This window comes from Hirundo rustica, chromosome 29, assembly GCF_015227805.2.
Source record: "Hirundo rustica isolate bHirRus1 chromosome 29, bHirRus1.pri.v3, whole genome shotgun sequence".
Lineage (NCBI taxonomy): Eukaryota > Metazoa > Chordata > Aves > Passeriformes > Hirundinidae > Hirundo > Hirundo rustica.
Genome location: NC_053478.1, coordinates 1705015 through 1728493, shown reverse-complemented (window position 1 = coordinate 1728493; position 23479 = coordinate 1705015). Strand labels below are relative to the sequence as shown.

The 23479-nt window shown below is 60.3% G+C and overlaps 5 protein-coding genes across 5 annotated transcripts; all 5 read right to left on the bottom strand.

The window, feature by feature from the left end:
• Positions 1-4996: 4996 nt before the first annotated feature.
• LOC120764302 (protein MRP-126-like) lies at positions 4997-6988 on the bottom strand. The gene is made up of 3 exons (XM_040088213.2): positions 6960-6988; positions 5654-5812; positions 4997-5317 (listed from the first exon to the last, which is right to left on the bottom strand). Exons 1-3 carry the CDS (start codon positions 6966-6968, stop codon positions 5135-5137), a joined length of 351 nt encoding a protein of 116 aa, XP_039944147.1. The 5' UTR covers positions 6969-6988; the 3' UTR covers positions 4997-5134.
• A 2642-nt stretch (positions 6989-9630) lies between these two features.
• LOC120764359 (protein S100-A15A-like) lies at positions 9631-10251 on the bottom strand. The gene is made up of 2 exons (XM_040088312.1): positions 10060-10251; positions 9631-9795 (listed from the first exon to the last, which is right to left on the bottom strand). Exons 1-2 carry the CDS (start codon positions 10249-10251, stop codon positions 9631-9633), a joined length of 357 nt encoding a protein of 118 aa, XP_039944246.1.
• A 3343-nt stretch (positions 10252-13594) lies between these two features.
• On the bottom strand, positions 13595-14852 carry LOC120764174 (protein S100-A9-like). The gene is made up of 3 exons (XM_040087979.1): positions 14768-14852; positions 14531-14687; positions 13595-13867 (listed from the first exon to the last, which is right to left on the bottom strand). The coding sequence occupies exons 2-3, from the start codon at positions 14681-14683 to the stop codon at positions 13595-13597; spliced, it is 426 nt and encodes a 141-aa protein (XP_039943913.1). The 5' UTR covers positions 14684-14687; positions 14768-14852.
• Positions 14853-17314: 2462 nt separating this feature from the next.
• On the bottom strand, positions 17315-19000 carry LOC120764252 (protein S100-A4-like). Its single transcript, XM_040088113.2, has 3 exons — positions 18669-19000; positions 17679-17825; positions 17315-17559 (listed from the first exon to the last, which is right to left on the bottom strand). Exons 2-3 carry the CDS (start codon positions 17814-17816, stop codon positions 17395-17397), a joined length of 303 nt encoding a protein of 100 aa, XP_039944047.1. The 5' UTR covers positions 17817-17825; positions 18669-19000; the 3' UTR covers positions 17315-17394.
• A 2575-nt stretch (positions 19001-21575) lies between these two features.
• Positions 21576-22685, bottom strand: LOC120764251 (protein S100-A4-like). The gene is made up of 3 exons (XM_040088111.1): positions 22579-22685; positions 22356-22503; positions 21576-21740 (listed from the first exon to the last, which is right to left on the bottom strand). The coding sequence occupies exons 2-3, from the start codon at positions 22494-22496 to the stop codon at positions 21576-21578; spliced, it is 306 nt and encodes a 101-aa protein (XP_039944045.1). The 5' UTR covers positions 22497-22503; positions 22579-22685.
• Between the last annotated feature and the right edge of the window lie 794 nt (positions 22686-23479).

Here is a 23479-nt window from a genome sequence, read left to right as displayed (position 1 = left end):
GCTCTGGGTTGGTTGTTGCTGTTCAGGCTGAGTCGAGTAATTGCCCTGCTCATCCCAGCCCTAATAACCGGGGATTTATATTTTTAATTTTTTTTTTTTTTTCCACTTTCTCCACTTTAATAACCGGGGCGAAGAGGTCGAGGTTCCAACCGTTGCTTTTTATGGGAGAAAAAAAAAGGAGAAAATCCTTCCCCAACCGCCTCCAAAGCTGTGTTTTCAAAGCACCCCGAGGAGACAGCGCTGAGCACCGGCACCGAAGGAGACCTGGGAATATTTTTGCCTCACGGAGGTAAATTTGGGGCAGCCGGGATGTGCCTGGCCTGGAGGAGCGGGGAAAGCCTGGAAGGAGAATCCCACCACGGAGCGCTCGGGGGATCCTGCGGAAAGCGAGGAAAACCCACGGGGGGGTTCAGCCAAAACCTGCCGGGAGTCCAACCCCCCCTCCCTCCAGCCCCCTGATTGCTGCCCAATTATTGCGCCGGTTTAATTAGGGCCGATTAAACACGCTCCAGAGCTCCGTCCCCCGGTGCGCTGGGCTCCCCGGGGCGGTCACACCTCGGGGTGACACCGGGCCCCGGGGACGGCTCTGTCCCCACCCAAGGGTGTCCCACGTCCCTCACCTGCTCCCTCCAGGTGCCGGCATCCCTCAGTAGATGCAGGGTTTGGCGGGAGCCCTCTCCGTGTTGATGGGCTCCGTGTCGGGGTCCGAGGGCCGGGAGATGGATCTGTCCTTGCTGCTCGGGGACCTCTGAGGGGACACGGCCCCGTCAAGGAGCGGGACCCTCCCCACACCCAGCCCGGGGAGCGGCCGGGGCTGGAGGGCGCCCAGATCCCCGCGCCAGGGGTGCAGAGCCTGGAGCTCTGCCCCTTCCCCGCTCCCTGCAGGGAAAAGCGGGGGAACAGCGGCGGGACAAAGGCAGGGAAAAGCCAAGAGTGGCCAGACCCCAGCGGGGCTCCTGCAGACCCCCACACAACCCCAGCCACCCTGAACTCCCCGCCCCAGCGCCTTTCCCTGTTACCCTGGGTTTTCTGAGTTTCTTTATTAGCCTTTTAATTTTCATAAGTGGAGTCAGATCTTTTTAGTTATTGTACAATATTAGAGCAGTTTTCTACCTTTCCCACAGATGTAACATAAACAAATCCTTTGTTTTTCATTCTCTGTCCTTTGTTTGCGTATTTCTAACCTGAAAACAATTGTAACTGACAATTGGTCTGGCCACTGAGGCTGAGGGGTGGAAACCCCAAAAAGCCAATCTTCTGCTGGACCCACGAATGTATAAAAAGTAAAAGAATAAACGGCTTTGAGGTGTGAGCTGGGATCAGAAAGACCTCTGCCTTGCGAAATCTCGTCTGTGTGCGACTGCTTTGTGTGTCTCGGTGACATTTCCCACCCTCTTTTCCCCCCTCTCCAGCCCCCGCCGGTACCTTGACGGGAGCGAATTCCTGCTGGATCAGCTTCTTGAACTCGCTCCTGCTGAAGGACTCCGATTTCCTGCCCTTCCTGGTGCTGCCCTGGGAGCTCTGCATCATGTCAGTGATGGCTTTAATCAGCCTGGACATGGCTCCAGTCCTGGAGAGGAGCAGAACCTGAGGCCGCTGCCAGGGAAAAAAAACCCGAATTCCAGCAATCCCCAACATCCCGCTCAGCCTCCCTTGCATTTTATTTCACCAGGGGTTAAAAAAAAAACAAAAAACTTTTCCTTTCCAGGCTTCTCTGAGGAACTTTCATCTCGATTCCCTTCATTTCTCCACTTTCCGTGGTTAAATTAAAGGGAAGCTGCTCCCTGTAACCCGGGGTCAATGAATCAACTCCTGCAGGCGAGGAAAACGCCGGGAGCTGATCCCATCCTGCCGCCTCCGGACCTGAGCCCCGCCGGGTGAAACCGGTTCTAAACGCAAAAAAAAAATTTAAAAAAAAAGCTCAATTCGAACCCCAAAAAGAACCGGCGGAGACTCACCTGCATCCGCCGGGGCCGGGTGGGAGTGGAGGGAGCAGCTGGGAGCAGCTGCTGGCAGGTTCTGGGAGTGGGAGGAGGAGAGGATTCCTTCCGGTCAGTCCAGTTCTCTCGGCTGCCTCTTCCCAGGGAGCCTCCCTCATTATCCCGCCGCTGCGGGGATGTTTACAGCACACCTGGAGACGTGGATGTAGGTCAGGGACAAAAGGGATTTTTGCACCTCCTTGGGCCCCCCCAAAAAAAAAGCCAGCCAGGCGTTCCCTTCTTACATCAAAGTCTGAATTTAACATCTCCTAAAGGTGTTGGAGAGGTTTTTTTGATTGTTTGTTTGGGGTTTTTTTTGTTTTTGTTTTTGTTTTCTTCCTCTGCCACCCAAAGGGTTTGTGAGTTCGCGGGTAAAGTTGAGAAAATGTCACGGGCCAGAAAAATTCCCGCAGGAAAAAGGGGTTTAATTTTCTTCTTTTTTTAGGCTTTAATCTTATTTTTTTTGGCTGTCCCAAATGTCACTGAGCTGCCTCTGAGCCCTCTGGTGAGAAAGGAGCAGGAGCCCTGAGGTGGCACAGTGGGGACACCCAGGGACACCCAGGGACACCCAGGGACACCCAGGGACACCCAGGTGACCGTGGGGGAGATGGGAGAGTCTCTCCTTGCTCATCCCGGTGGGATGGGGACATCTCCCCTGATGGAGAATGTCAGGGCTTGGGGACAGGCCGGGTCAGGAAGTGACCCTGTCCTCAAGGAGCCACAGCCGGGTCAGGATGTGACCCTGGGAGCCACGGCCGGGTCAGGAAGTGACCCTGGGAGCCACGGCCAGGCCAGGCTCAGCTCCTGTCCCCAAGGAGCCACGGCTGGGTCAGGCTCTGCTCCTGTCCTCTCCTGTCCCCAAGGAGCCACAGATGGGTCAGGCTCAGCTCCTGTCCCCTGCTGTCCCCAAGGAGCCACGGCCGGGTCAGGATGTGACCCTGGGAGCCACGGCCAGGCCAGGCTCAGCTCCTGTCCCCTCCTTTCCCCTCCTGTCCCCACGGAACCACAGTTGGGTCAGGCTCAGCTCCTGTCCCCTCCTGTCCCCTCCTGTCCCCATAGAGCCACGGCCAGGCCAGGCTCAGCTCCTGTCCCCTCCTGCCCCCCCCTGTCCCCACGGAACCACGGCCAGGCCAGGCTCTGACCCAGCCCCGATGCCCGGGAATGAGGAGAATGGGGATTAAATCCCCCCCCAAATTCCCCCCCCAAATCCCTCCCCCCAGCAGCCGGTTCCTTCCTCCGCCCTCTCCCTCCCATCCCTGGCTGCCGCCGCGGCCCCGAGTGTCCCCGGACCTCAGCCGGTGTCACCATCTGGGGACCCTCGGGGCTCCGGGGGTGTCCCGGGGTGGGCACAGCTGGGGACGCAGCTGGATCCCGCCCAGTTATCCGTAAATCCCAGCCCCGCAGCCCGGCGGGGTTTGGGGAGAGGCTCAGGGCTCTGAGGAGATGCCGGGGTCTCTCCCAAGGATGTTTTCGGGATGACAGGATGAGGACAGAGGAGTTTGGGATGTTCGGGAAGGGCTGGGCCGCCTCGCACCCACAGCTCGGCCCCTCCAAAAAAAAACCACAAAAACCCGCAGGGCTCGATTCAAGGTTTGAAATCCAAATAATCCGATTTATCCCAGCGCTGGAGGAAGGGGCGGGGGGCTCGGGGAGGGGTCGCAGCATCCTCGGGAAGCTCAGGCAGGACCCTGGCGGCATCTCCGGGTGTCGCACGGCCGCGATGTCACATCCCGGCAGGTGGCAGCAGGAGCCCGGCCCTCGGCTCCGCATCCCGGAATATTTGGGGCTGGGAAACGCTTCCAGGATGGATCGGGATGGATCCCCGCGGGTCTGGGGGGGTCATTCTCCGTCCCCTCCCTCCCCACAGCCCCGGGATGACACAAGAGGAGCCCCCCCCCCCGCGCAGGTTGCAGCTCCCGGGGGTTGGCAAATATCCGGTTACAGCAACGCCCGGAGCCCCGGGCCGGCTCCTGCCTCCACCCCGGGGGTGTTCGCTGCGGGGACAGAGGGGCTGGAGCCCCGCAGAGCCCCCCCAAAAAATCCCCACCCGCTCCAAATCCTCGTCCCCGAGGCTGGCGTGTCCCGGGGGTGGTGACGCCCGGCTGCCTCCGCTCCCCGTGCGACACGGGGGCTTCTCCTGCCCCCCAAAAAAAAACCCCAAACCTAAACCCCGAAACCCCCAGAGACCCCAAAGCGCTCCGGGGTGGGGGTCCCGGCAGGATTTGGGGTGCAGAGCTGCGGGGGCCCTGCTCCCACCGAGGGTTTGACGCCCTCAGGAGGAATTTTGACATTTTTTTTGTCTGTCAAAACCGACTCCGGAGGAAGCTGAAGCAACCCGGGTTGGGGTTGAAGGGGTGAAGCAAACTCGTGGAGGTCTTGTGTTAACTTGAGGGGGGTCTTGCTTCAGCTCTGCTGCTTTGGGGAAGCTTCTGGAAGGTTCCTTCCCGGAGCCGGGCGATTTCAGGGCTTTGAGTCACCCTTGGGAAATCGCCTTTTCCTGCCCCCGAAAGGGGTTTGGAAATCGGGAGCCTGGGAAGCCGCTCAGCGGCTCCACCGGTGCCTCCAGCCGCCTTTTCCCTCCTGAAAGCAGCTGGTTGTCAACAAATGAAGCTTTTTTTGGTGCGAATTTGGGGTGTTCTGGGTGAGGAACCGGGGCCCTTTCCCCTCCATGTCCACGCAGAGCGTCCACCCCCATCCGAGGAGCAAAAACGCCCTAAAAAGGGGTTTCCTCCAAAAAATACCGCTCATCCCTCCCCATCCTTCCTCCCAGCTCCTGCCCACCACCGCAGCTCAGGCTTGGGAGACCCGCGGAGATTTCCCAGGCTGAAAGATTTGGGTTGAAAACGCAAAAAAAAAAAAAAAAAATCTGCCGAATCCCGGCGCAATCCCAACCTCCATAATCCCAAATTCCCCCGCTCCCACCCCGCCCCGGGGAACCTGCAGCCCGTGCCGAAGGTGCTTTGAGGAGAGCAGAGCCCAGGAAAACCCAGAGAGACCCAGCAGAGCTCGGGGTAAATCTTTATTTGGCAGCAAAACCGCGGCGCCGGGAGGACGCGGAGCAGGGAGCAAGGGCGGGACGGGGGCTGGGTTCGGCTCCGGAGCTTTTCCCGGAGCTCCAGGATTCCCCGGAGGGCGGGGAAGAGGCGGCTGCAGCCTCAGTGGTGGTGCTGGTGGTGGTGGTGCTGGTGCTGCTGGTCCTCCACCTCGTGCAGGTGCTCGTGGGTGGCGCAGGTGACGCGGGTCACCAGCAGCATCATCTCCCCGAAGCTGATCTGCGCGTCCTTGTTGACGTCCAGGTCCTTCATGATCTGGTCGATGGTGGCTTTGTTCTTCACGTGCTGGGGGAGGAGGACGGGGGGAACGGGGTGAGGGCAGGACCTTGGCGGCTCGAAATCCCCCCAGAGGTGGGGAAAAAAAAACTTTAGTTTTTAGGGAAGTGAGGTCCAAAAGCAAAAATGGGCTTTGGGGGTGTGTTTCTGGCTCGGTTTCCAGGGGGAAAAGGAGATTCTTGGGCGGCACAATCCTGATTTTCGCAGCAGAGGGGATGAGGCTCACCTGGAACCGTGAGGGCTGGGAACGGGGCATTTGGGCAGGAGGGCAGAGGGGGAAGGGGGTGAATCCAAACCCCGGGATCCCTCCCCGTGTGGAGCAGGGCAGCCCCGAGCCCCCCAAACCTTCAGGTAGTTGGCCAGCTGCTTCTCGATCAGCAGCTTGAGCTCCTTCTTGCTCAGGGTGTCCCTGTCCCCCTCCCGCCGCGAGTACTGGTGGAAGACGTCGATGATGACGTCCATGGACTTCTCCAGCTCCGAGAGCGGCTCCTGGCTCTGCTGGGCCTGCGGGAGGAACGGCCCAACATCGGGAAAACATCCGAATCCGGGAAATGCCCAGACCGGGAAAACGCCCGGGAAAATCCGGGATGGGGACGCAGCCGCGTTGGGCTCGGCTGCTCCCGTCTGGGGGGGACTCGGAGATGTTGGGGTTTTCTCCAAGGAGACTGGAGGACTTTGGAGCCTGTGCACCCCCAAATGAGAGCTGAGAGCTGAGGGCTGAGAGCTGAGGGCTGAGAGCTGAGAGCTGAGAGCTGAGAGCTGAGAGCTGAGGGCTGAGAGCTGAGAGCTGAGAGCTGAGAGCTGAGAGCTGAGAGCTGAGAGCTGAGGGCTGAGAGCTGAGAGCTGAGAGCTGAGAGCTGAGAGCTGAGAGCTGAGAGCTGAGGGCTGAGAGCTGAGGGCTGAGGGCTGAGAGCTGAGAGCTGAGAGCTGAGGGCTGAGAGCTGAGAGCTGAGAGCTCAGAGCTGAGAGCTGAGAGCTGAGCGCTGAGAGCTGGGTCGTCCCCAAAAGGGGCCTGGCTCAGCTGATAAAACCAACCAGAGCAGCTGAAAACATCCCAAAACCCGCTGTAGGGGACACAGAGCAGCTGAAAACACCCCAAAACCTTTCTGTGGGGACACAGAGAGGGTGAAAACACCCCAAAACCCTTCTGTGGGGACACAGAGAGGGTGACAACACCCCAAAACCCTTCTGTGGGGACACAGAGAGGGTGAAAATATCCCAAAACTCTCTGTGGAGGACACAGAACAGCTGATAACACCCCAAAAACCCTCTGCAGGGGACACAGAGAGGATGAAAACACCCCAAAACCCTTCTGTGGGGACACAGAGAGGGTGAAAATATCCCAAAACTCTCTGTGGAGGACACAGAGCAGCTGATAACACCCCAAAAACCCTCTGCAGGGGACACAGAGAGGGTGAAAACACCCCAAAAACCCTCTGCAAGGGACACAGAGCACAGGATCTGAGGTCCAGGAGCCTCTTTGGAACCTCTTCCAGGACAATTCCTCTCTCCCCACGAGCCGAGCCCCGGCGCTGATGGTTTCTCTCAGCCAGGAGCCGCGGCGGAGACCAAGGGAAGCTCCCCGAGGATCCTCCCAGCTCCGGCGACCTGGAAGAAAGCACGGACACCTCAAAGGTCCCCCCGGACTTGCCTTGCTCATCTTGTCACGGCGGCGGTGTCCCCCGGGGCGGGCGCGGGGCCGGTGCCACCGCCGTGTCCCTTATAGCCCGGCCCGTTGTGAAATGTCCCGGCCCCACAGAACGCCCCCGGCGTTGCTCAAGGCTCCGGGGCAGTTCCCCAAAAGGAACTTTTTCCCGCAAAGCCGGGCTGGCAGTGCCCCGGGGTGGGGGTGGCCCTGTCCCCTCACCCGCTGGCTTCCCCTTCCCTCGGGATTTTCCCACATTTTCCTCCTCTCCCCGGCCGTTTTCTGGTGCCGGGGTTGGGGGGTGAAGGGCAGCCCTGCTCCAGCCGCTGTCCCCAAAAATGTCCCCGCCCGTGGCGCGGGCCGCTTCGGAAACCCAAAATTCTCAGCGCCCGCGGCTCCAGCGCTTCCCAGTGACCCCAAAAACAAACCCCAAAATCGCCCAGCCCAACCTTTGACCCCTCGGCGGGACGGCGCAGCGGTGGCACTGGGGACAGAGGTGGCACCAGGGACAGCGGTGGCACTGGGGACAGAGGTGGCACTGGGGACAGCGATGGAACTGGGGACAGCGGTGGCACCGGGGACAGAGGTGGCACCGGGGACAGAGGTGGCACTGGGGACAGCGATGGCACCGGGGACAGCGGTGGCACTGGGGACAGAGGTGGCACTGGGGACAGCGATGGCACTGGGGACAGCGATGGCACGGAGGACAGAGGTGGCACTGGGGACAGTGATGGCACCGGGGACAGAGGTGGCACCGGGGACAGTGATGGCACAGGGGACAGAGGTGGCACAGAGGACAGATGTGGTGCAGGGGACAGAGGTGGCACTGGGGACAGCGGTGGCACCGGGGACAGCGATGGCACCGGGGACAGAGGTGACACTGGGGACAGCAATGGCACTGGGGACAGCGATGGCACAGAGGTGGCACTGGGGACAGTAATGGCACTGGTGTCAGAGGTGACAATGGGAACAGAGGTGGCACTGGGGACAGCGATGGCACGGAGGACAGCGATGGCACAGAGGACAGAGGTGGCCCCAGGGACAGAGGTGGCACCGGGGACAGAGGTGGCACAGGGGACAGCAGTGGCACTAGGGACAGCGGTGGCCCCAGGGACAGAGGTGGCTCTGGGGACAGTGATGGCACCAGGGACAGAGGTGGCCCCAGGGACAGAGGTGGCGCCGGGCGCGTCCCCTGCCCGCAGCTCTCCGTGAACGCTGATCCGGGCGTGTCCGCAGCCTGGCCCCGCTCCAGCAGCTCCATCCCATCTGTGCCAAGGGTGGCTTCTCCCCACCCCGGGTGTGCCCTGAGCCGCGGAGCCCAGGTGTGCCTGAAAGGTGAAGGGTTTTTTTTATTATTATTATTATTTATTCTTTCCCCCACTTTCCGGGGTTCCCTCCTCGCTTTGAGGCTTTTTCTGCCTTGTCGTTTCTCGGAGCCGCCAAATTCGGGATCAAAATGAGATTTCTCCCGGTGTTTCCTGGTTAGAGTGAGCTGCTCAACGGAGCCACCACCGGCACAGAGCTCTGCTCTCCCAGCAGGAATTCCCTCCTGGAAAGGGCGATCGGGCCTTTGGGGTCCCATCCCCGCAGGTGTCCAAGGACAGGCCGGGCATGGGTCTGGGTGACCAGGAGGGGACAAGGCCCGGGCTGGACTCCACCTTGGAGGCTCTTTCCTGAGGGAATTGATCCCGGGATTCTGCGATTCCATCCCGAAACCCCCAGAGCTGGCTGGGGGGGTGCTGCTGTCACAACGGGGGGTGCACAGAACATCTGGGGACATCTGGGGACATGTCACAGTGGGGGGTTCTGGTGCTCAGAACATCTGGGGACATTTCACCGTGGGGGGTTCTGGAGCTCAGAACATCTGGGGACGTTGGGGACACGTCACAGTGGGGGGTTCTGGAGCTCAGAACATCTGGGGACATGTCACAGTGGGGGGTTCTGGAGCTCAGAACATCTGGGGACATTGGGGACATGTCACAGTGGGGGGTTCTGGTGCTCAGAACATCTGGGGACGTCGGGGACATTTCACAACGGGAGCGTCCGGGAGTTGCTGCAGCGTTGCAGCGTTTTGGTGCAATTTCAGGAAACCTCCTGGGGTCACTCTGATCAGCCCGGAGGTGGCAGGGGGACAAGAGTGGGACAGGGATGGGACAAGGATGGGACAAGAGTGGGACAAGGGTGGGACAAGGATGGGGCACACATGGAGCAGCCCAGGATTAAAGGGTGAACACTGGGTTTCCTTAGAGGTGGGGGTTTTTTTTTAATGTTTTATGAAAATAAACATCAGCCGAGCTGAGCTGCAAGCTCTGAAGGCTGGGCAGGAGCCCTCGCACAGCCATAAAAACGTATTTTCACCATTTTCACCCCTCCTGCAGCGTGTTAGACCAGAGGTTCATTTTCAACCCAGGATGTGCCCGAGGACAGGGACGCCCCGAGGCTGGAGCTGCAAAAATTCTTTCCAAACACATTTTTAAGGGCAGGAGAGCGGCTGATGAGGGAGCTCTGTCACCTCGAGGTGACCCCACAGGCGCTCACGGAGGGGAGAAACCGGGAAAAACTCTGAGGATTTCAAGTGATGCTTTATTGTGTCATGAGTGCGGCCGCTCGGAGCGGGCAGGGAGCAGCCAGAGCCCCGTTCCCAAAGCTTCCCCTTCCCGGTTCTCCGTGGCCAGGCTCAGTCCTGGTCCGGCCCGCAGCGCTCGGAGCCGTGGCTGATGCGGTGGGCGTCGTCGGCCACCTTGCTCAGCACGATGGTGAACTCCTCGAAGCTCAGCTCCGTGTCCTTGTTCAGGTCCGTCTCTTGGAAGAGCTTCTCCAAGTATCCCGCCTGGTTCCTGTCCTGGAATTGGGGACGGGACGGGGTCACGGCCCTCCCCGGCTCCAGCTCCACCCCCGTGGGTGCAAACGGAGCTGCTGGGATCCTTCCCTGCCCCGGGAAAACTTCGGGAGCTGCGGGATGTCCTGACCCTCCCCTGCCTTACCCCCAGCCCCAAGTTAAACCCCAGAGGAGCCAGGATTTTGTCCCAAGCCCCTCATCCCGTGCTCCCCGTCCCCCGGGATCCTCCCGAGCCCCATCCCGTGGGATCGCCCCTCTGGCACTCACGCAGGTCCCCAGGAAGGACGGCGCCTGCTCCTTCAGCAGCGTGGTGAAGTCGCCGAGGCTGAGCAGGTCGATCTCGCCCTGGCGGATGCTGTACTGGTGGAAAACGTCCACCACGGTCTGCAGGGCCCTCTCCAGGGTGCAATTCCCCGGGAACTGCCGGCTGCCGGCGTGGCTGTGGGCGCTGGAGGACATGGCTGAGCTCCGGAGGGACCTGCGGGGACCGGGGACAAACCCCGGAGGAGAGAGGAGCCGAAAGTCAGCGGGAGCTGCGCCTGGAGCCTCGTCCTGCCAGGGATGAGCTCCTGGGTGCCTTCAGCTCCTTGGTGTGGAGCAGAAAATGAGGGGATTTGGGGATATTTCCGGCTGCAGGCGAGCTTTGCCAAGGAAACACCTCGTTCTGACACACCTGGGGATGTTTTCCAGGTGAGGGGAGCGGGGTCAGGCCGCCCTGGCACCGCCAGCAAGGGGCTTCAGGGCAGAGGGCTCGGAATTGCCAAAGCTGGCACCAAAACGCCGTTAATTCTTCTCATTTTCCACCCCAAACCCACCTCCCGCTCCACCCCGGGGGAGAACCCGCGGCCACATCCCAAAGCGCTTCTCCCTCTCCAGGACCATCCTCGCCCCACTCACCCCTGGTGTCCGAGGAGGGTTTGCAGGGGATGGATCCGTCGGTGTGAGCCGGGAGCCCGGAGCAGCCCTTTTATACCCGAGGTCTTCTTTCATCAGAGGCGGTGACACGCCTGCCGCAGGCGCCGGCTTGAGTCCGCGTTTCCCGCACCTGGAAATTGCCGGGTGGGAGCTCCGCAGCCCCTCCCGGCCTCATTCCTCCGCTCGCGGTTCCTGGTTGCACCCACCGGCCTCGTCCCCTCCGTCACCTCTGACAGGGCTCAGGGAGGGGAAAATCCCCGCGTTTGTCACGCCTCGACGGCGAGGGCAAGGCCAGAAGCTGCCAAAACTCGGGGGGGGGTTTTTGAAAAGGGACCGAAAATTTGCTCATTTTCCCTCTGATGTAGGAGGGAATGGGACAGTTCCTCACGGGAACAGGGGTAACTTCGTCCCTTGGATGAGTTTTTGATGTGATTTCTGTTCTCTGCAACCCCAGCTGGTTGGACGCTGCCCGAGACAAGGCAGCGTCTGTATTTTATAACTTGTTTTCCGGAATATTTTCCATTGTTTTCCATTCCTACCAGGCCTCAGCTCCCGCTCCGGAGATTTTTCTGGAGGGAACTGGGCACAAAACCAGGAGAAAACCCGAGGTCAGGATCTTTTCTGGCTGGTGCAGGAACTGCCAGGCGTTGTGCAATTGTCACCTTTGTGTCAGGGACTAAAACGAGCGGACAATGAAGACAATGAAAAGATTTAAACTCAGACAATGGAGGAGGAGGAGGAGGAGGGAAGGACCAGCTGAACCAGGGGGTGCCCATTCCTGTTTGAGGATGCTCCTGTGTCCCCGGGGCATCGCAGGGATTTGATTCCCGTATCCCTGACTCATTTATTGCTCTTTTTGTTTCCCGGCCGGGTGTCACTCACCCCAAATTGCAGTGCCACCCACCCCAAATTTCAGTGCCACCCACCCCAAATTTCAGTGTCACCCACCCCAAATTTCAGTGTCACCCACCCCAAACTGCACCCTCGTTGCCCAGCTGTCAGGGAAAAGCGTTTGGTGCCGCTCCTTTCCCAGTTTTCCCAGTTTTTTCCCTAAATCCTGTGGGGGGTGCGGCTGGCGATGCCCAGCCCTGCAAGGGGAGAGGTGCCCAGGTGACGCCAGGGTGACAGCGAGTGACATTGGCCTCGAGCGACAAGGGCTGCTCCCCAAACTCAGCTGTCCTGTGTCACCGCCCAAAACCGCGCTGGTTTCACCCGGGACAGGCTCCCGGTTCTGGGGACAGCGTCCTGGTTTTGGGGACAGGCTCTTGGTTTTGGGGACAGCGTCCTGGTTTTGGGGACAGGCTGCCGGTTTTGGGGACAGAGTCCCGGTTTTGGGGACAGTCCCGGTTTTGGGGACAGGCTCACATTTTTGGGGACAGTCCCGGTTTTAGGGACAGGCTCCCAATTTTGGGGACAGCGTCCTGGTTTTGGGGACAGGCTCCCGGTTTTGGGGACAGGCTCCCGGCTTTGGGGAGAAGCTCCCAGTTTAGGCTGATGTCGGAATTGTCGGATCCTCCTGGGCCGGGGGTTTCCCACTCAGTGTCTCCTCACTGATGGCTCCAGGAGCTCTTCCCCACTCCTGTTTCAGCCCCCAGGAGCTCACAGTGGCTTTCAGGTGTGTCGTGACCTGGGCGACGTGTCCCAAACCATGAAACATTTGATTCGTTCCTCCTGGGATGGAGCCCCCAGAGCCCCCGGAGCCCCCGGAGCTCCTCGGCCTCTGCTGAGGCTGCTGGGTTGTGTTGGGGGTTACAAAAACATCTCACACACGCCTGGGAATGTGGCACCCCTGGGATCTGACACCCCTGGATCTGACATCTCTGGGATGTGGCACCCCTGGAATGTGGCACCCCCGGATGTGGCACCCCCAGAATGTGACACCCTTGAGATCTGACATCCCTGGAATGGGTCGCCCCTGATATGTGACACCCCCTGAATGTGAACCCCTTGAGATCTGACACCCCTGGATCTGACATCTCTGGGATGTGGCACCCCTGGAATGTGGCACCCCTGGATCTGACATCTCTGGGATGTGGCACCCCTGGAATGTGGCACCCCTGGATCTGACATCTCTGGGATGTGGCACCCTTGGAATGTGGCACCCCTGGGATGTGACACCCCCAGAATGTGACACCCTTGAGATCTGACACCCCTGGGATGTGACGCCCCTGATATGTGACACCCCCAGAATGTGAACCCCTTGAGATGTGACACCCCTGGATCTGACATCTCTGGAATGTGGCACCCCTGATATGTGACACCCCCAGAATGTGAACCCCTTGAGATGTGACACCCCTGGATCTGACATCTCTGGGATGTGGCACCCTTGGAATGTGGCACCCCCGGATGTGGCACCCCCAGGATGTGACACCCCCAGTTCCAGGGCTGGGTCCTGGCAGAGACCTGTGGAAGGACCCCCCCCCAGTTGTGTTTCAGCTCCGGCACTCCCTGGAGCTGTTCCCGAGAGGAACAGGGACAAGCAGGGCTGGGATGAGCCCCAGGAGCCCCCAGACTCACGGGGTGCTGCCCATCACCACCAGCCAAGGCTTGGGGTCACCCTGGGCTCCGTCACCCTCCAGGAGCCCCCTCAGTGAGGACCCCCCAATTCTTGTCCTGCCCCCCAGAACCACCCCCCCGTGCCACTCTCCCCTTCCCGCTGTTTTTTTCCCGTTCGATCCGTGTTTAATCTCGGCCTGGGTGGGCGCCGCCCCCTCCCCGCAGACCCCAGGACGCGGAACACGGACGGGTTTGGTGCTCGAAGGAAGAGATTTTATTTCAGTGCCACAGGGTAGAAGCAGGTGACGAAGGGCTGGTTACAGGGAAGGGCTGAGGCTCCCGGGGGGACACAGAATCCCGCGCCTCAGCCGCCGTGGGAGACGCTCCCATTTCAGTGACCGTGGCCATGACCATGGCCGTGACCGTGGCCATGACCGTGACCGTGACCGTGACCGTGGCCGTGACCGTGACCGTGGCCATGGCCGTGGCCGTGGTCGTGGTCGTGGTCATGGTCATCACCAGAGCCCTCGTGGAACCTGTTGTGGGCATCGATGGCCACCAGGCTCAGCGTGGTCAGGAACTCGGTGAACTTGAGGCGGCCGTCGCGGTTGGCGTCGGCTTTGGCGAAGAGCTGCGCGATGTAGCTGTCGGTGCTGGTGTTGGGCTGCCGGGGCACAAACGGGGAGCGGAGTCAGCTCGGGGACACCCTGCCCGGCCCCAGCTGCGGCACGAGGCTCACCCAGCCAGGGCTGAACCCCAAAAAAAAAACCCCCCTCCCTCCCTATGGGCCGCTCCCATCCTCGAGGATCCCGCATTGGGCTCCTCCATCCCGCGAAGCATCCAAGGATGAGCCCGATCTAGTGGGAGGGGTTCCTGCCCAACATGCCCGGGATGAGAGGATCTTCCTGGTCCTTTCCCACCCATCCCAGACCATCCCATTATCCCATCCCATCCCATCCCATCTCATCCCATCCCATCCCATCCCATTATCCCACCCCATTATCCCATCCCATCCCATTATCCCATCCCATCCCATCCCATCCCATCCCATCATCCCATCCCATTATCCCATCCCATTATCCCATCCCATCCCATTATCCCATCCCATTATCCCATCCCATCCCATCCCATTATCCCATCCACCCTATCCCATCCCATCCCATCCATCCCATCCATCCCATCCCACCCCATCCCATCCCATCCCATCCATCCCATCCCATCCCATCCCATCCCATCCCATCCCATCCCATCCCATCCCATCCCATCCCATTATCCCACCCCATCCCATCCCATTATCCCATCCCACCCCACGTCTCCGGGGTCTCACCGGCACCGTGTTCCTCAGGAAGGGCTCGGCCGTCTCCTTGAGCAGCTTGGAGAACTCCCTCCTGCTCAGGTAGTCGTCGATGGGGCGCTGCACCGCGTACCGGTGGTAGACGTTGACGGCGCATTCCAGCGCCAGCTCCAGGTCGGTTTTCATCCTGCTGGGGAGGGACGGAACGGAGCGAGGTGGGACGGAATTCCCTGGCGGAGGGCAGGGACCGGCCTGGAAGGAGCCGCTCACCTCGGAGGAGCGCCGGGATCCGCAGAGGACGCGCGGGAGGAGCGGAGAGGGAGGATGGAGTGAGGCCGAGCCGGGCGCGGAGCTTTTTATACCCTGGCGGAGCTGCGGGCCGTGACAGCCGCGGGTTCCCTCGGGGCCAATCACCCCGGGAATTGTGCAAGGCGGCGGCGCACGCCCAGGAGAGGATTTCGGGTTCCTCGCCCGGCTCCAGGAACTGTTATCGAGGGAGGGGGAAGCCCCAGAACTCGTCCGGGCAAAACAAGGAAACGACAAAAAAAAAAAAAAAAAAAAAAGACATTTGTGACGGGGCGGCCTGGCGGGTCGGTGATGGCACAGGGAGGTGTTTCCAGAACGTTCCACAAGCCTCGGATGGAGGTGATGGATGAGGAGCTTTTCTGGGTGGGGGTCTCCAGCGGGACGGAGCTGGTTTTACCCAGCGGGGACGTGGTTTGTCGCTGATGTTTTTTGGTGAATTTGGTGAATTCGGCCAGCACGTCCCACCCCTCCGTGAGGACATTCCCCCCTGAGAGGAAAGTCACACTTGTCTTTACAAACAGGAAAAGAAGATATTTGCCTCTGCGAACAAACGGTAGGTTTGTTGATAAATGAAGCCGGATATTGAAAGGTGAAAGAGACAGCGGGGGGCACCCATAAATTCCGTAAGAATTAAAAGTTTAAAGGGGGGGTTATGCATTAAAGGGGAATTTTAGGTATTAAATTAAGAGGTCTGTAACTCCCAATGAGGAAAGGGAGAGGGAAATGCGGCTGGGAAATTGGGATAAAAAGAGGCCAAGAATTTGGGAGACCCCAGGGGAAACACCCCATGGGCTCTCCCTTTATTCGAATAAAGCCAAAGGATTCCTCTGTCTGCTTTTCGGACATGAACCTCTGGCGTTTGTGGATTAATTTTCCCAACATCCCCGAATCCAGGGAGTCAATCCCGGGTACAAATCCGGGCACGCCGCCGTGTCGGAGCCGTGCCAGCGGGTCCTGGGAGGTGGCACTTCCCGGCAGCTGGAATTGCTGCCCGATGATAACGCAGGGCGCTGCCCAGCGCCAGCCGTCCATCCCAGTCTTCCCAGTGCTCCCAGTGCCTCACGTGGAGCCCTCCCAGCGCTCCCAGTGCCCGGCACGAGCGGCAAAACCCCCGGAGGTCTGGAGGAGCCTCCACCCCGAGCCCAGCCCCGCCCCGGTCATTCCGACTTTTGGGAAGTGGGGATGGTGAAACATCTCCCTGCCAGGCTCAAGATCCCGGAGCGCGAGGAACGCGGCGCCAGAAAAACGCTGAATTGCACAAGGAGGAGACAAAGGGACGGGTGTGGGGACGGGGACACGTGTGGGACACGCAGAGGGACACGGGTGACGCGGCAGGGACATGGGGTGGGACAGGACGGGGGAATGTGTGAGGGCGTGGCAGGGACAGGTGGGGAGGGGGACAGGGACACTGGGTGCCACGGGGACAAGGACACCTGGGTGCCATGGGGACAAGGACAGAGTGTGGCTGTGCCAGGTGGGGAGGGGGACAGGGACATCTGGGTGCCATGGGGACAGGGCACAGGGTGGCCAGGCCAGGTGGGGAGGGGGACAAGGCCTTGGGGCCTTGGGCAGAAGCTGAGGGGGGCTGGCAGCTGCCCCGTGTGAGGGGCTGGGGGTGCTCCGGGTGCAGCCCCAGGGCCTGGGTGGGGTGGGGAGGGGGCAGGGGGGATCCCTGATGGATTCAGGATGGATCCCTGACAGTGGGGAGGGATTTGGGGTGGATCCCTGACAGTGGGGAGGGATTTAGGGTGGATCCCTGACAGTGGGGAGGGATTTGGGGTGGATCCCTGACAGTGGGGAGGGATTTGGGGTGGATCCCTGATGGATTCAGGATGGATCCCTGTCACAGGGAGGGTTCAGGACGGATCCCTGCGAGGGGGGATGAATTCAGGGTGGATCCCTGGCACTGGGGATGAATTCAAGGTGGATCCCTGTCAGCCAGGAGGGATTCAGGACGGATCCCTGATGGATTCAGGACGGATCCCTGTGAGGGGGGATGAATTCAGGGTGGGTCACTCCGGCTTCAGGCGGCCCCGGGTCAGGTGTGGGGGTGTGGGGGGTCCAGTTACAGAAAATCGCCAAAAGCCGTGAAGAAGAAGGAGGAAGAAGGTGAAAAAGAAGGACTCAGACAACACTGAAAATTCTCTGTCGTGACTCACACCTACCCAAACCCCCAAATCCTAAGTTTTTAGGATTCCAGCAGTGCGGGTGAGGGACAGACCCCCGACCCTGCGTGAGCACGGCAATTCCAGCTCGGAGCTTCCCGTTAATCCCCGCGGGATGGGAGCAGCTCCTGGGAACAGCCGGGCACGGCTGACTCAGCCCCGCGTGGAGCGGCCTCGGGGAGCGCAGCACCCACCCCAGGACAGAACCAGAACCAGAACCAGAACCAGAACCAGAACCAGAACCAGAACCAGAACCAGCCCGGGATCGCTCCCGGTCCGGCCGAGCGGGAACAACGGCTCCCCCCAACCACAACGCCCCCGGTTTGAGCAGAGAGACCCCCGGGAGCAAAAGGCTTTGTCAGGATTTATTGAAACGGCATCGTGAGGACAACGGGAGCGTCCCGGGGAGGTGACAGGGCCCCGCCGTCACTTCCTGCGCGGCATCTTGTCCGGGAGGTCCTGGAAGAAGTCGTTGCACATCATGGCCATGCAGGCCAGGAAGGTCACGTACTCCTGGAAATCCACCTCGCTGTCGCTGTTGCAGTCCAGGTTGCTCATGAGCTTCTGCAAACTCTCCTCGCTGGTTTGTTTCTGCTCCGGGAGGGGGGGGGGGGGAAAAAAGGGGTTAAAAATAAAATTAAAATCGGGGTTTTGCAGGTGTCCCTGAGCGTCCCGGATTCCCCAAATTCCCGGCGGGACGAGGAACTCACGCTGAAGCTCGGCAGCTCCTTCATCAGCAGCTCCTTGAGCTCGGTCTTGTTGAGCTTGTACTTGTCGCCCTCGTTGCCCGAGTACTTGTGGAAGGTGGCGACCACCACGGCCAGCGCCTGCTCCAGGGGACACGCCATGGGGACAGCCTGGGGACACGGGAGGGACACGGGAGGGACACGGGAGCTCGGCAGCCTCGGGCCGGCACAAACCGGGGTGCTTGGCACAAACCGGGGTGCTTGGCACAAAGTGGGGTGTTTGGCACCTTCCCAATCCCTGGAACATCCCGGGGTGTTTGGCACCTTCCCAAACCCTGGAACATCCCGGGATGTTCCGTCCCTGATTGCACCCTCCCACTCCGGCTGGGTTGGGAAACCTCAAAAAAAATAAGTAATGGGGAAATGGGAAAAATAGGGAAATGGGGAAATGGGGAAAGGGAAAATGGGGAAAGGGAAAATGGGGAGATGGGGGGAAATGGGGAGATGGGGGAATAGGAAAAAACGGGGAAACAAGGAAATGGGGAGATGGGGAAATTTGGGAAAATGGGAGAAATGGGGGAATGGAGGACATGAGGAAATGAGGAAATGGGAAAATTAGGTAATGAGGAAATGGGGAAATGGGGGAATGGAGGACATGAGGAAATGAGGAAATGAGGAAATGGGAAAATTAGGAAATGAGGAAATGGGAAAATGGGGAAAATGGGGAAACGGGGAAATGGAGAAAATGGGGAAAATGGGGAATGGGGAAACGGGGAAACAGGGAAATGGGAAAATGGGGAAAATGGGAAAATGGGGAAACAGGGCGATGGGGAGGCCGCAGCCCCCTCGGGCACGGGAGGGGCTGAGCTGCTCTTCCAGCCCCGGCAGGTGAAATGCAGATTTCACCTCTCGGGTGAGACGCGGATTCCCAGCCCTGCCCGGGGACCCCGCCTGGGCAACATCTGGAGAACATCTGGAGAGGGAAACGGGGAGGGGGGGAGAAAACCGACTCACCGAGAGCTCAGACGGGAGAAAGGAGGACGAGAAAGGCGGAAGGGGAGCCAGGGCCAGGCCCTGGCATTTATAACCCCGCCTGGGCCACACCCGGCCGGGGAGGCAGCGCCGAGCCCGAGCCCGTCCGGACACGGCTGGAAAAGGAAAAAAGGAGGAGAAAAAGAAACCCCGGGAGCTGCCCACGGCTGGTTTGGGTTAGGAGGGGCAAAATGTGCCCTCGGGGTTGGGCAGGGGCCACCCGGGCCGGGAGAATCCCTCGGGATGTCCGGGTGGGCACCGCATCCCACCCGAGGGATTGTCCGGGACCCAGCGAGGAGCGCTGCGGAGCCGGGGCTTGTGCCCAGGGGATTTTTTATTTTTTTTTTTAATTTTTTTTTCTGTTTTCCACTCTCCTGGCAGCGGTTTCTGTTTGCTGACGGCGAGGGCGGCGCGTCCCCGGGCCCCCGTTGTGTAACGGAGCTATTTCGGTGGCTGCGTGGCCCGGGCACGTGTCCGGGAGCTGCGGGGAGCCCCGGGAACCGGCGCTTTCCAACCCCCCCCGACCCGGGATAAACCCTGAGTGCCCCCAGACCCGGGATAAACCCCCGAGTGTCCCCCAAACCCGGGTTAAACCCCCGAGTGTCCCCAGACCCAGGATAAACCCTCGAGTGTCCCCCAAACCCGGGATAAACCCTGAGTGTCCCCAGACCCGGGATAAACCCCCGAGTGTCCCCAGACCCGGGATAAACCCCTGAGTGTCCCCAGACCCGGGATAAACCCCTGAGTGTCCCCAGAGCCGGGATAAACCCCTGAGTGTCCCCAGACCCGGGATAAACCCCCGAGTGTCCCCAGACCCAGATTAAACCCCGAGTGTCCCCCAGACCCGGGATAAACCCCTGAGTGTCCCCAGACCCAGATTAAACCCCGAGTGTCCCCAGACCCGGGATAAACCCCTGAGTGTCCCCAGACCCGGGATAAACCCTGAGTGTCCCCCAAACCCGGGATAAACCCCTGAGTGCCCCCAGACCCGGGATAAACCCCTGAGTGCCCCCAAACCCGGGATAAACCCCCGAGTGTCTCCAGACCCGGGATAAACCCCTGAGTGCCCCCAGACCCGGGTTAAACCCCGAGTGTCCCCAGACCTGGATTAAACCCCGAGTGTCCCCCAAACCCGGGATAAACCCCTGAGTGTCCCCAGACCTGGATTAAACCCCGAGTGCCCCCAAACCCAGGATAAACCCCTGAGTGTCCCCAGACCCAGGATAAACCCCCGAGTGTCCCCAGACCCAGGATAAACCCCCGAGTGTCCCCAGACCCCTCTGCTGCTCCTGAATGACAAAACCCGGGGGTGGGAAAGCTCCCGAACCCCCTCGGCACCTCCCCAACTCCGGGGGTTCTTGGGGTTTTGGACCCTCCCCAAGGCTGAGTGGAAATTTGTGGGAATTCCTGGGAGCTCCGGGGGCTCTTTATGAAGGGCAGGGAAAAGTTTGGAGCTCCTGGAAGGATCTGGAAGGGCTCGGGGAGGAGCTGGGGGCTCGGGGTCAGGATCTGTGGGGGTCTGCCTGCTCTACCCTGCTTCGTGGGGGTTTTTACACCCCGGATTATTTCTCTGGAAAGCCGGAGAGCAGCTGAGGGACTTTTCCCGAACCTGCCCCGACCTGCCTGGAGCTGCTGGGGCCGGGGGAGCTCCGTGAATCCCAGATCCCAGGGGATTTGGGAGCCGGGCTCTGCCTTTCGTGCCTTGCCCAGGTTTGGGGTCCCCCCAGCCCCGAGGTGTCACCCACGGCCCGAGCTGCGGGGAAAATCCCCTCTGTTCATGACCCAAAGCCTCCCCGAGCCAGCCAGGACCGTCAGGGAGCACATCCAAGGTTGTTTTTGCTCAAACCTCTCCAATAAAATTCCTCCCGGGCCTGAGCCGCGCCGTGGAAAATCCCACGGAGCTGGAGGAAGGAGTGAGTCACCCTGAGCCGGCTGCGTGCGGCCACGGGGCCAGGGAGAAGGGCCAGGGCTGGGGAAAAACTGAGCAGAACCCCAAAAACTCAGCCAGGGTTGGGGAAAAGACTGAGCAGAACCCCAAAAACTCAGCCAGGGTTGGGGAAAAGACTGAGCAGAACCCCAAAAACTCAGCCAGGGTTGGGGAAAAACTGAGCAGAACCCCAAAAACTCAGCCAGGGTTGGGGAAAAACTGAGTAGAACCCCAAAAACTCAGCCAGGGCTGGGGAAAAACTGAGCAGAACCCCAAAAACTCAGCCAGGGCTGGGGAAAAACTGAGCAGAACCCCAAAAACTCAGCCAGGGCTGGGGAAAAACTGAGCAGAACCCCAAAAACTCAGCCAGGGTTGGGGAAAAACTGAGTAGAACCCCAAAAACTCAGCCAGGGCTGGGGAAAAACTGAACAGAACCCCAAAAACTCAGCCAGGGCTGGGGAAAAGACTGAGCAGAACCCCAAAAACTGAGCCAGGGTTGGGGAAAAACCTGAACAGAACCCCAGAACTCAGCCAGGGCTGGGGAAAAACTGAACAGAACCCCAAAAACTCAGCGGGGATTTGGGGAAAAACCTGAACAGAACCCCAGAACTCAGCGGGGATTTGGAGAAAAACCTGAACAGAACCCCAGAACTCAGCCGGAATTTGGGGAAAAACCTGAACAGAACCCCAGAACTCAGCCGGAATTTGGGGAAAAACCTGAACAGAACCCCAGAATTCATCGGGGATTTGGGGAAAAACCTGAACAGAACCCCAGAACTCAGCGGGGATTTGGGGAAAAAACCTGAACAGAACCCCGGAACTCAGCGGGGATTTGGAGAAAAACCTGAACAGAACCCCAGAACTCAGCGGGGATTTGGGGAAAAAACCTGAACAGAACCCCAGAACTCTGATCAGGGAACAGCTTTTATTGCGAGCCGCTCGGGGCCGGGCGCGGGCAGCGCTCACTTCCTGCGGTGCTGCTTGCTGGGGTCGTCCTTGAAGAACTCGTTGAAGCCCATGGTGATGCAGGCCAGGAAACAAACGTACTCCTTGAAATCCACCTCGCAGTCCTTGTTGTGGTCCAGGTCGTTCACGAGCCGCTTGAACTCGGCCTCGTCCATTTGTTTCTGCGAGGGAGGAAAGGTTTGGGCTCAGGGGCTCCCACCCCGCTTCCCTCCGCTGCCTCCCGAGGGGTTTCCTTCACCTCTGGAGGGTGACCAAAAGTACCAAAAGTGCCTCCTGGGTGTGGAAATATTTGGTAAAAAAAACCCCAAACATAAACCCCAGAAACAAACAAACAAACAAACAAAAATTAAAAAAGAAAAATTCACCTCCTAGTTGAAAACCACAAGCCAAGAAAGGGAAGTGGAGGGTGTGAAAGAAAAGAAAAAAAATATGTAAAAAAAAAAAAAAGAAAAAAACCACAGAAATCGGAGAGTGATTTCCTTTGCCGGACGAAATAATTCTGTGGGTTTAAATATTTTTTTTTTTTTTTAAGCCAAATTTCCTTTGGGGGGCTGCGCCCACTCCAGCCGAGGCCTCGTCCCTCTTCCTCCTCTTCCTCCTTCTCCTCCTCCTGCCCAGGGCTTTCCCCTGGAGCACGAGCTCCCTGTTGGGATGAACCCATCTGGTCCCACTCGGGGAATTTCAGAGCCCCGGCCCTGGAGAAGCACCCGGGGCTGCTCCTGCCCCTCCAAACCGCCCCCCGAGGGACACCCGGCGCTGTCCCCGAGGTCACTCACGCTCCCGAAGATGGGCAGCTCCTTGTTGAGCAGCTCCTTGAGCTCCGCCTTGCTCAGCTTGTACTTGTCGCCCTCCTTGCCCGAGTACTTGTGGAAGGTGGTGACCATCACGGCCATGGCCTGCTCCAGGGGACACGCCATCTCCAGCCTGGGGACACCGCCGTCAGCCTTGGGGACATCAGCCCGGCCGGGGGAGGTGGGGAAAGGGAAGCTGGGAACTCACCGGCTCAGCGCGGATCAGCTCCCCGAGGATTCGGGCTGCGGCAGCCGCGGTGCTGGCGGGGCATTTATAGCGCGGCGAGGGTGGCACTGCCCCCCGCGACAGCCCCTGGCCCCCAGGGCTTTCCCAGCGCCTCTCCTCATTTTTGCCTAACGAGCTGTGTGATCCCATTAAACGGGAGGTGCGGGGCGCTGGGATTGTCCCCGGGGGTCACCCCCCGCACCCGGCGCTGCCCCGTGCCAGCTTCGCCACGGCCCCGGGGCTGGCGGTGCCGAGCTCCCCGCTGCCGCTGACCCCGGAGCCGGTGAATATTTGGGGCTGGGGGAGAGGTGACAGAAGGGCGACAGCGCCGGAGGGGCAGCGGGGACAAGGGTGGCACTGCCAGCAGCCGGGACAGGGGGGTTGGTGGTGTCCCACACCCTCGGGAAAGGGAACACCCCAAATTTTATGGGGTCCTACACGGGGGGGGGTCTCCTTTGAGGGACCCTCGCTGCGCCCCAAATCCACCCCAGGGCTGGAAAAGGGACACGAGGAGAGGGAAAACTCCGGGAATTTTCTCCCTTTGCTGCATCTCCAGATGGGGATTGGCCGGTTGATTGGGGGTTGGCCGAGGGTCCCTCCGGGACAGAGACCCCCAGGGTGGTGCCCGGATCTCGGGGGTCCCGGGGGAGCCGCGCCCGGCCCAGCCCCGCTCCGCCCGGGCTGAGTCACGCCGGGACCTCGCCCCACGGGGATTCCTCGGCCGTGACTCAGCCCGGCCCCGCCCGCTCCCACGGGGAAACCGCGGTTCTGCTCCGCACGGGACCGGGCAGAGAACCGGGGGGGTCCCACCCATCCATCCCACCCACCCCCGTGCCTCGGGAGCCCGCCGTGTCCCCGTGGGAGAGGCCGAGTTTTTCCGCCT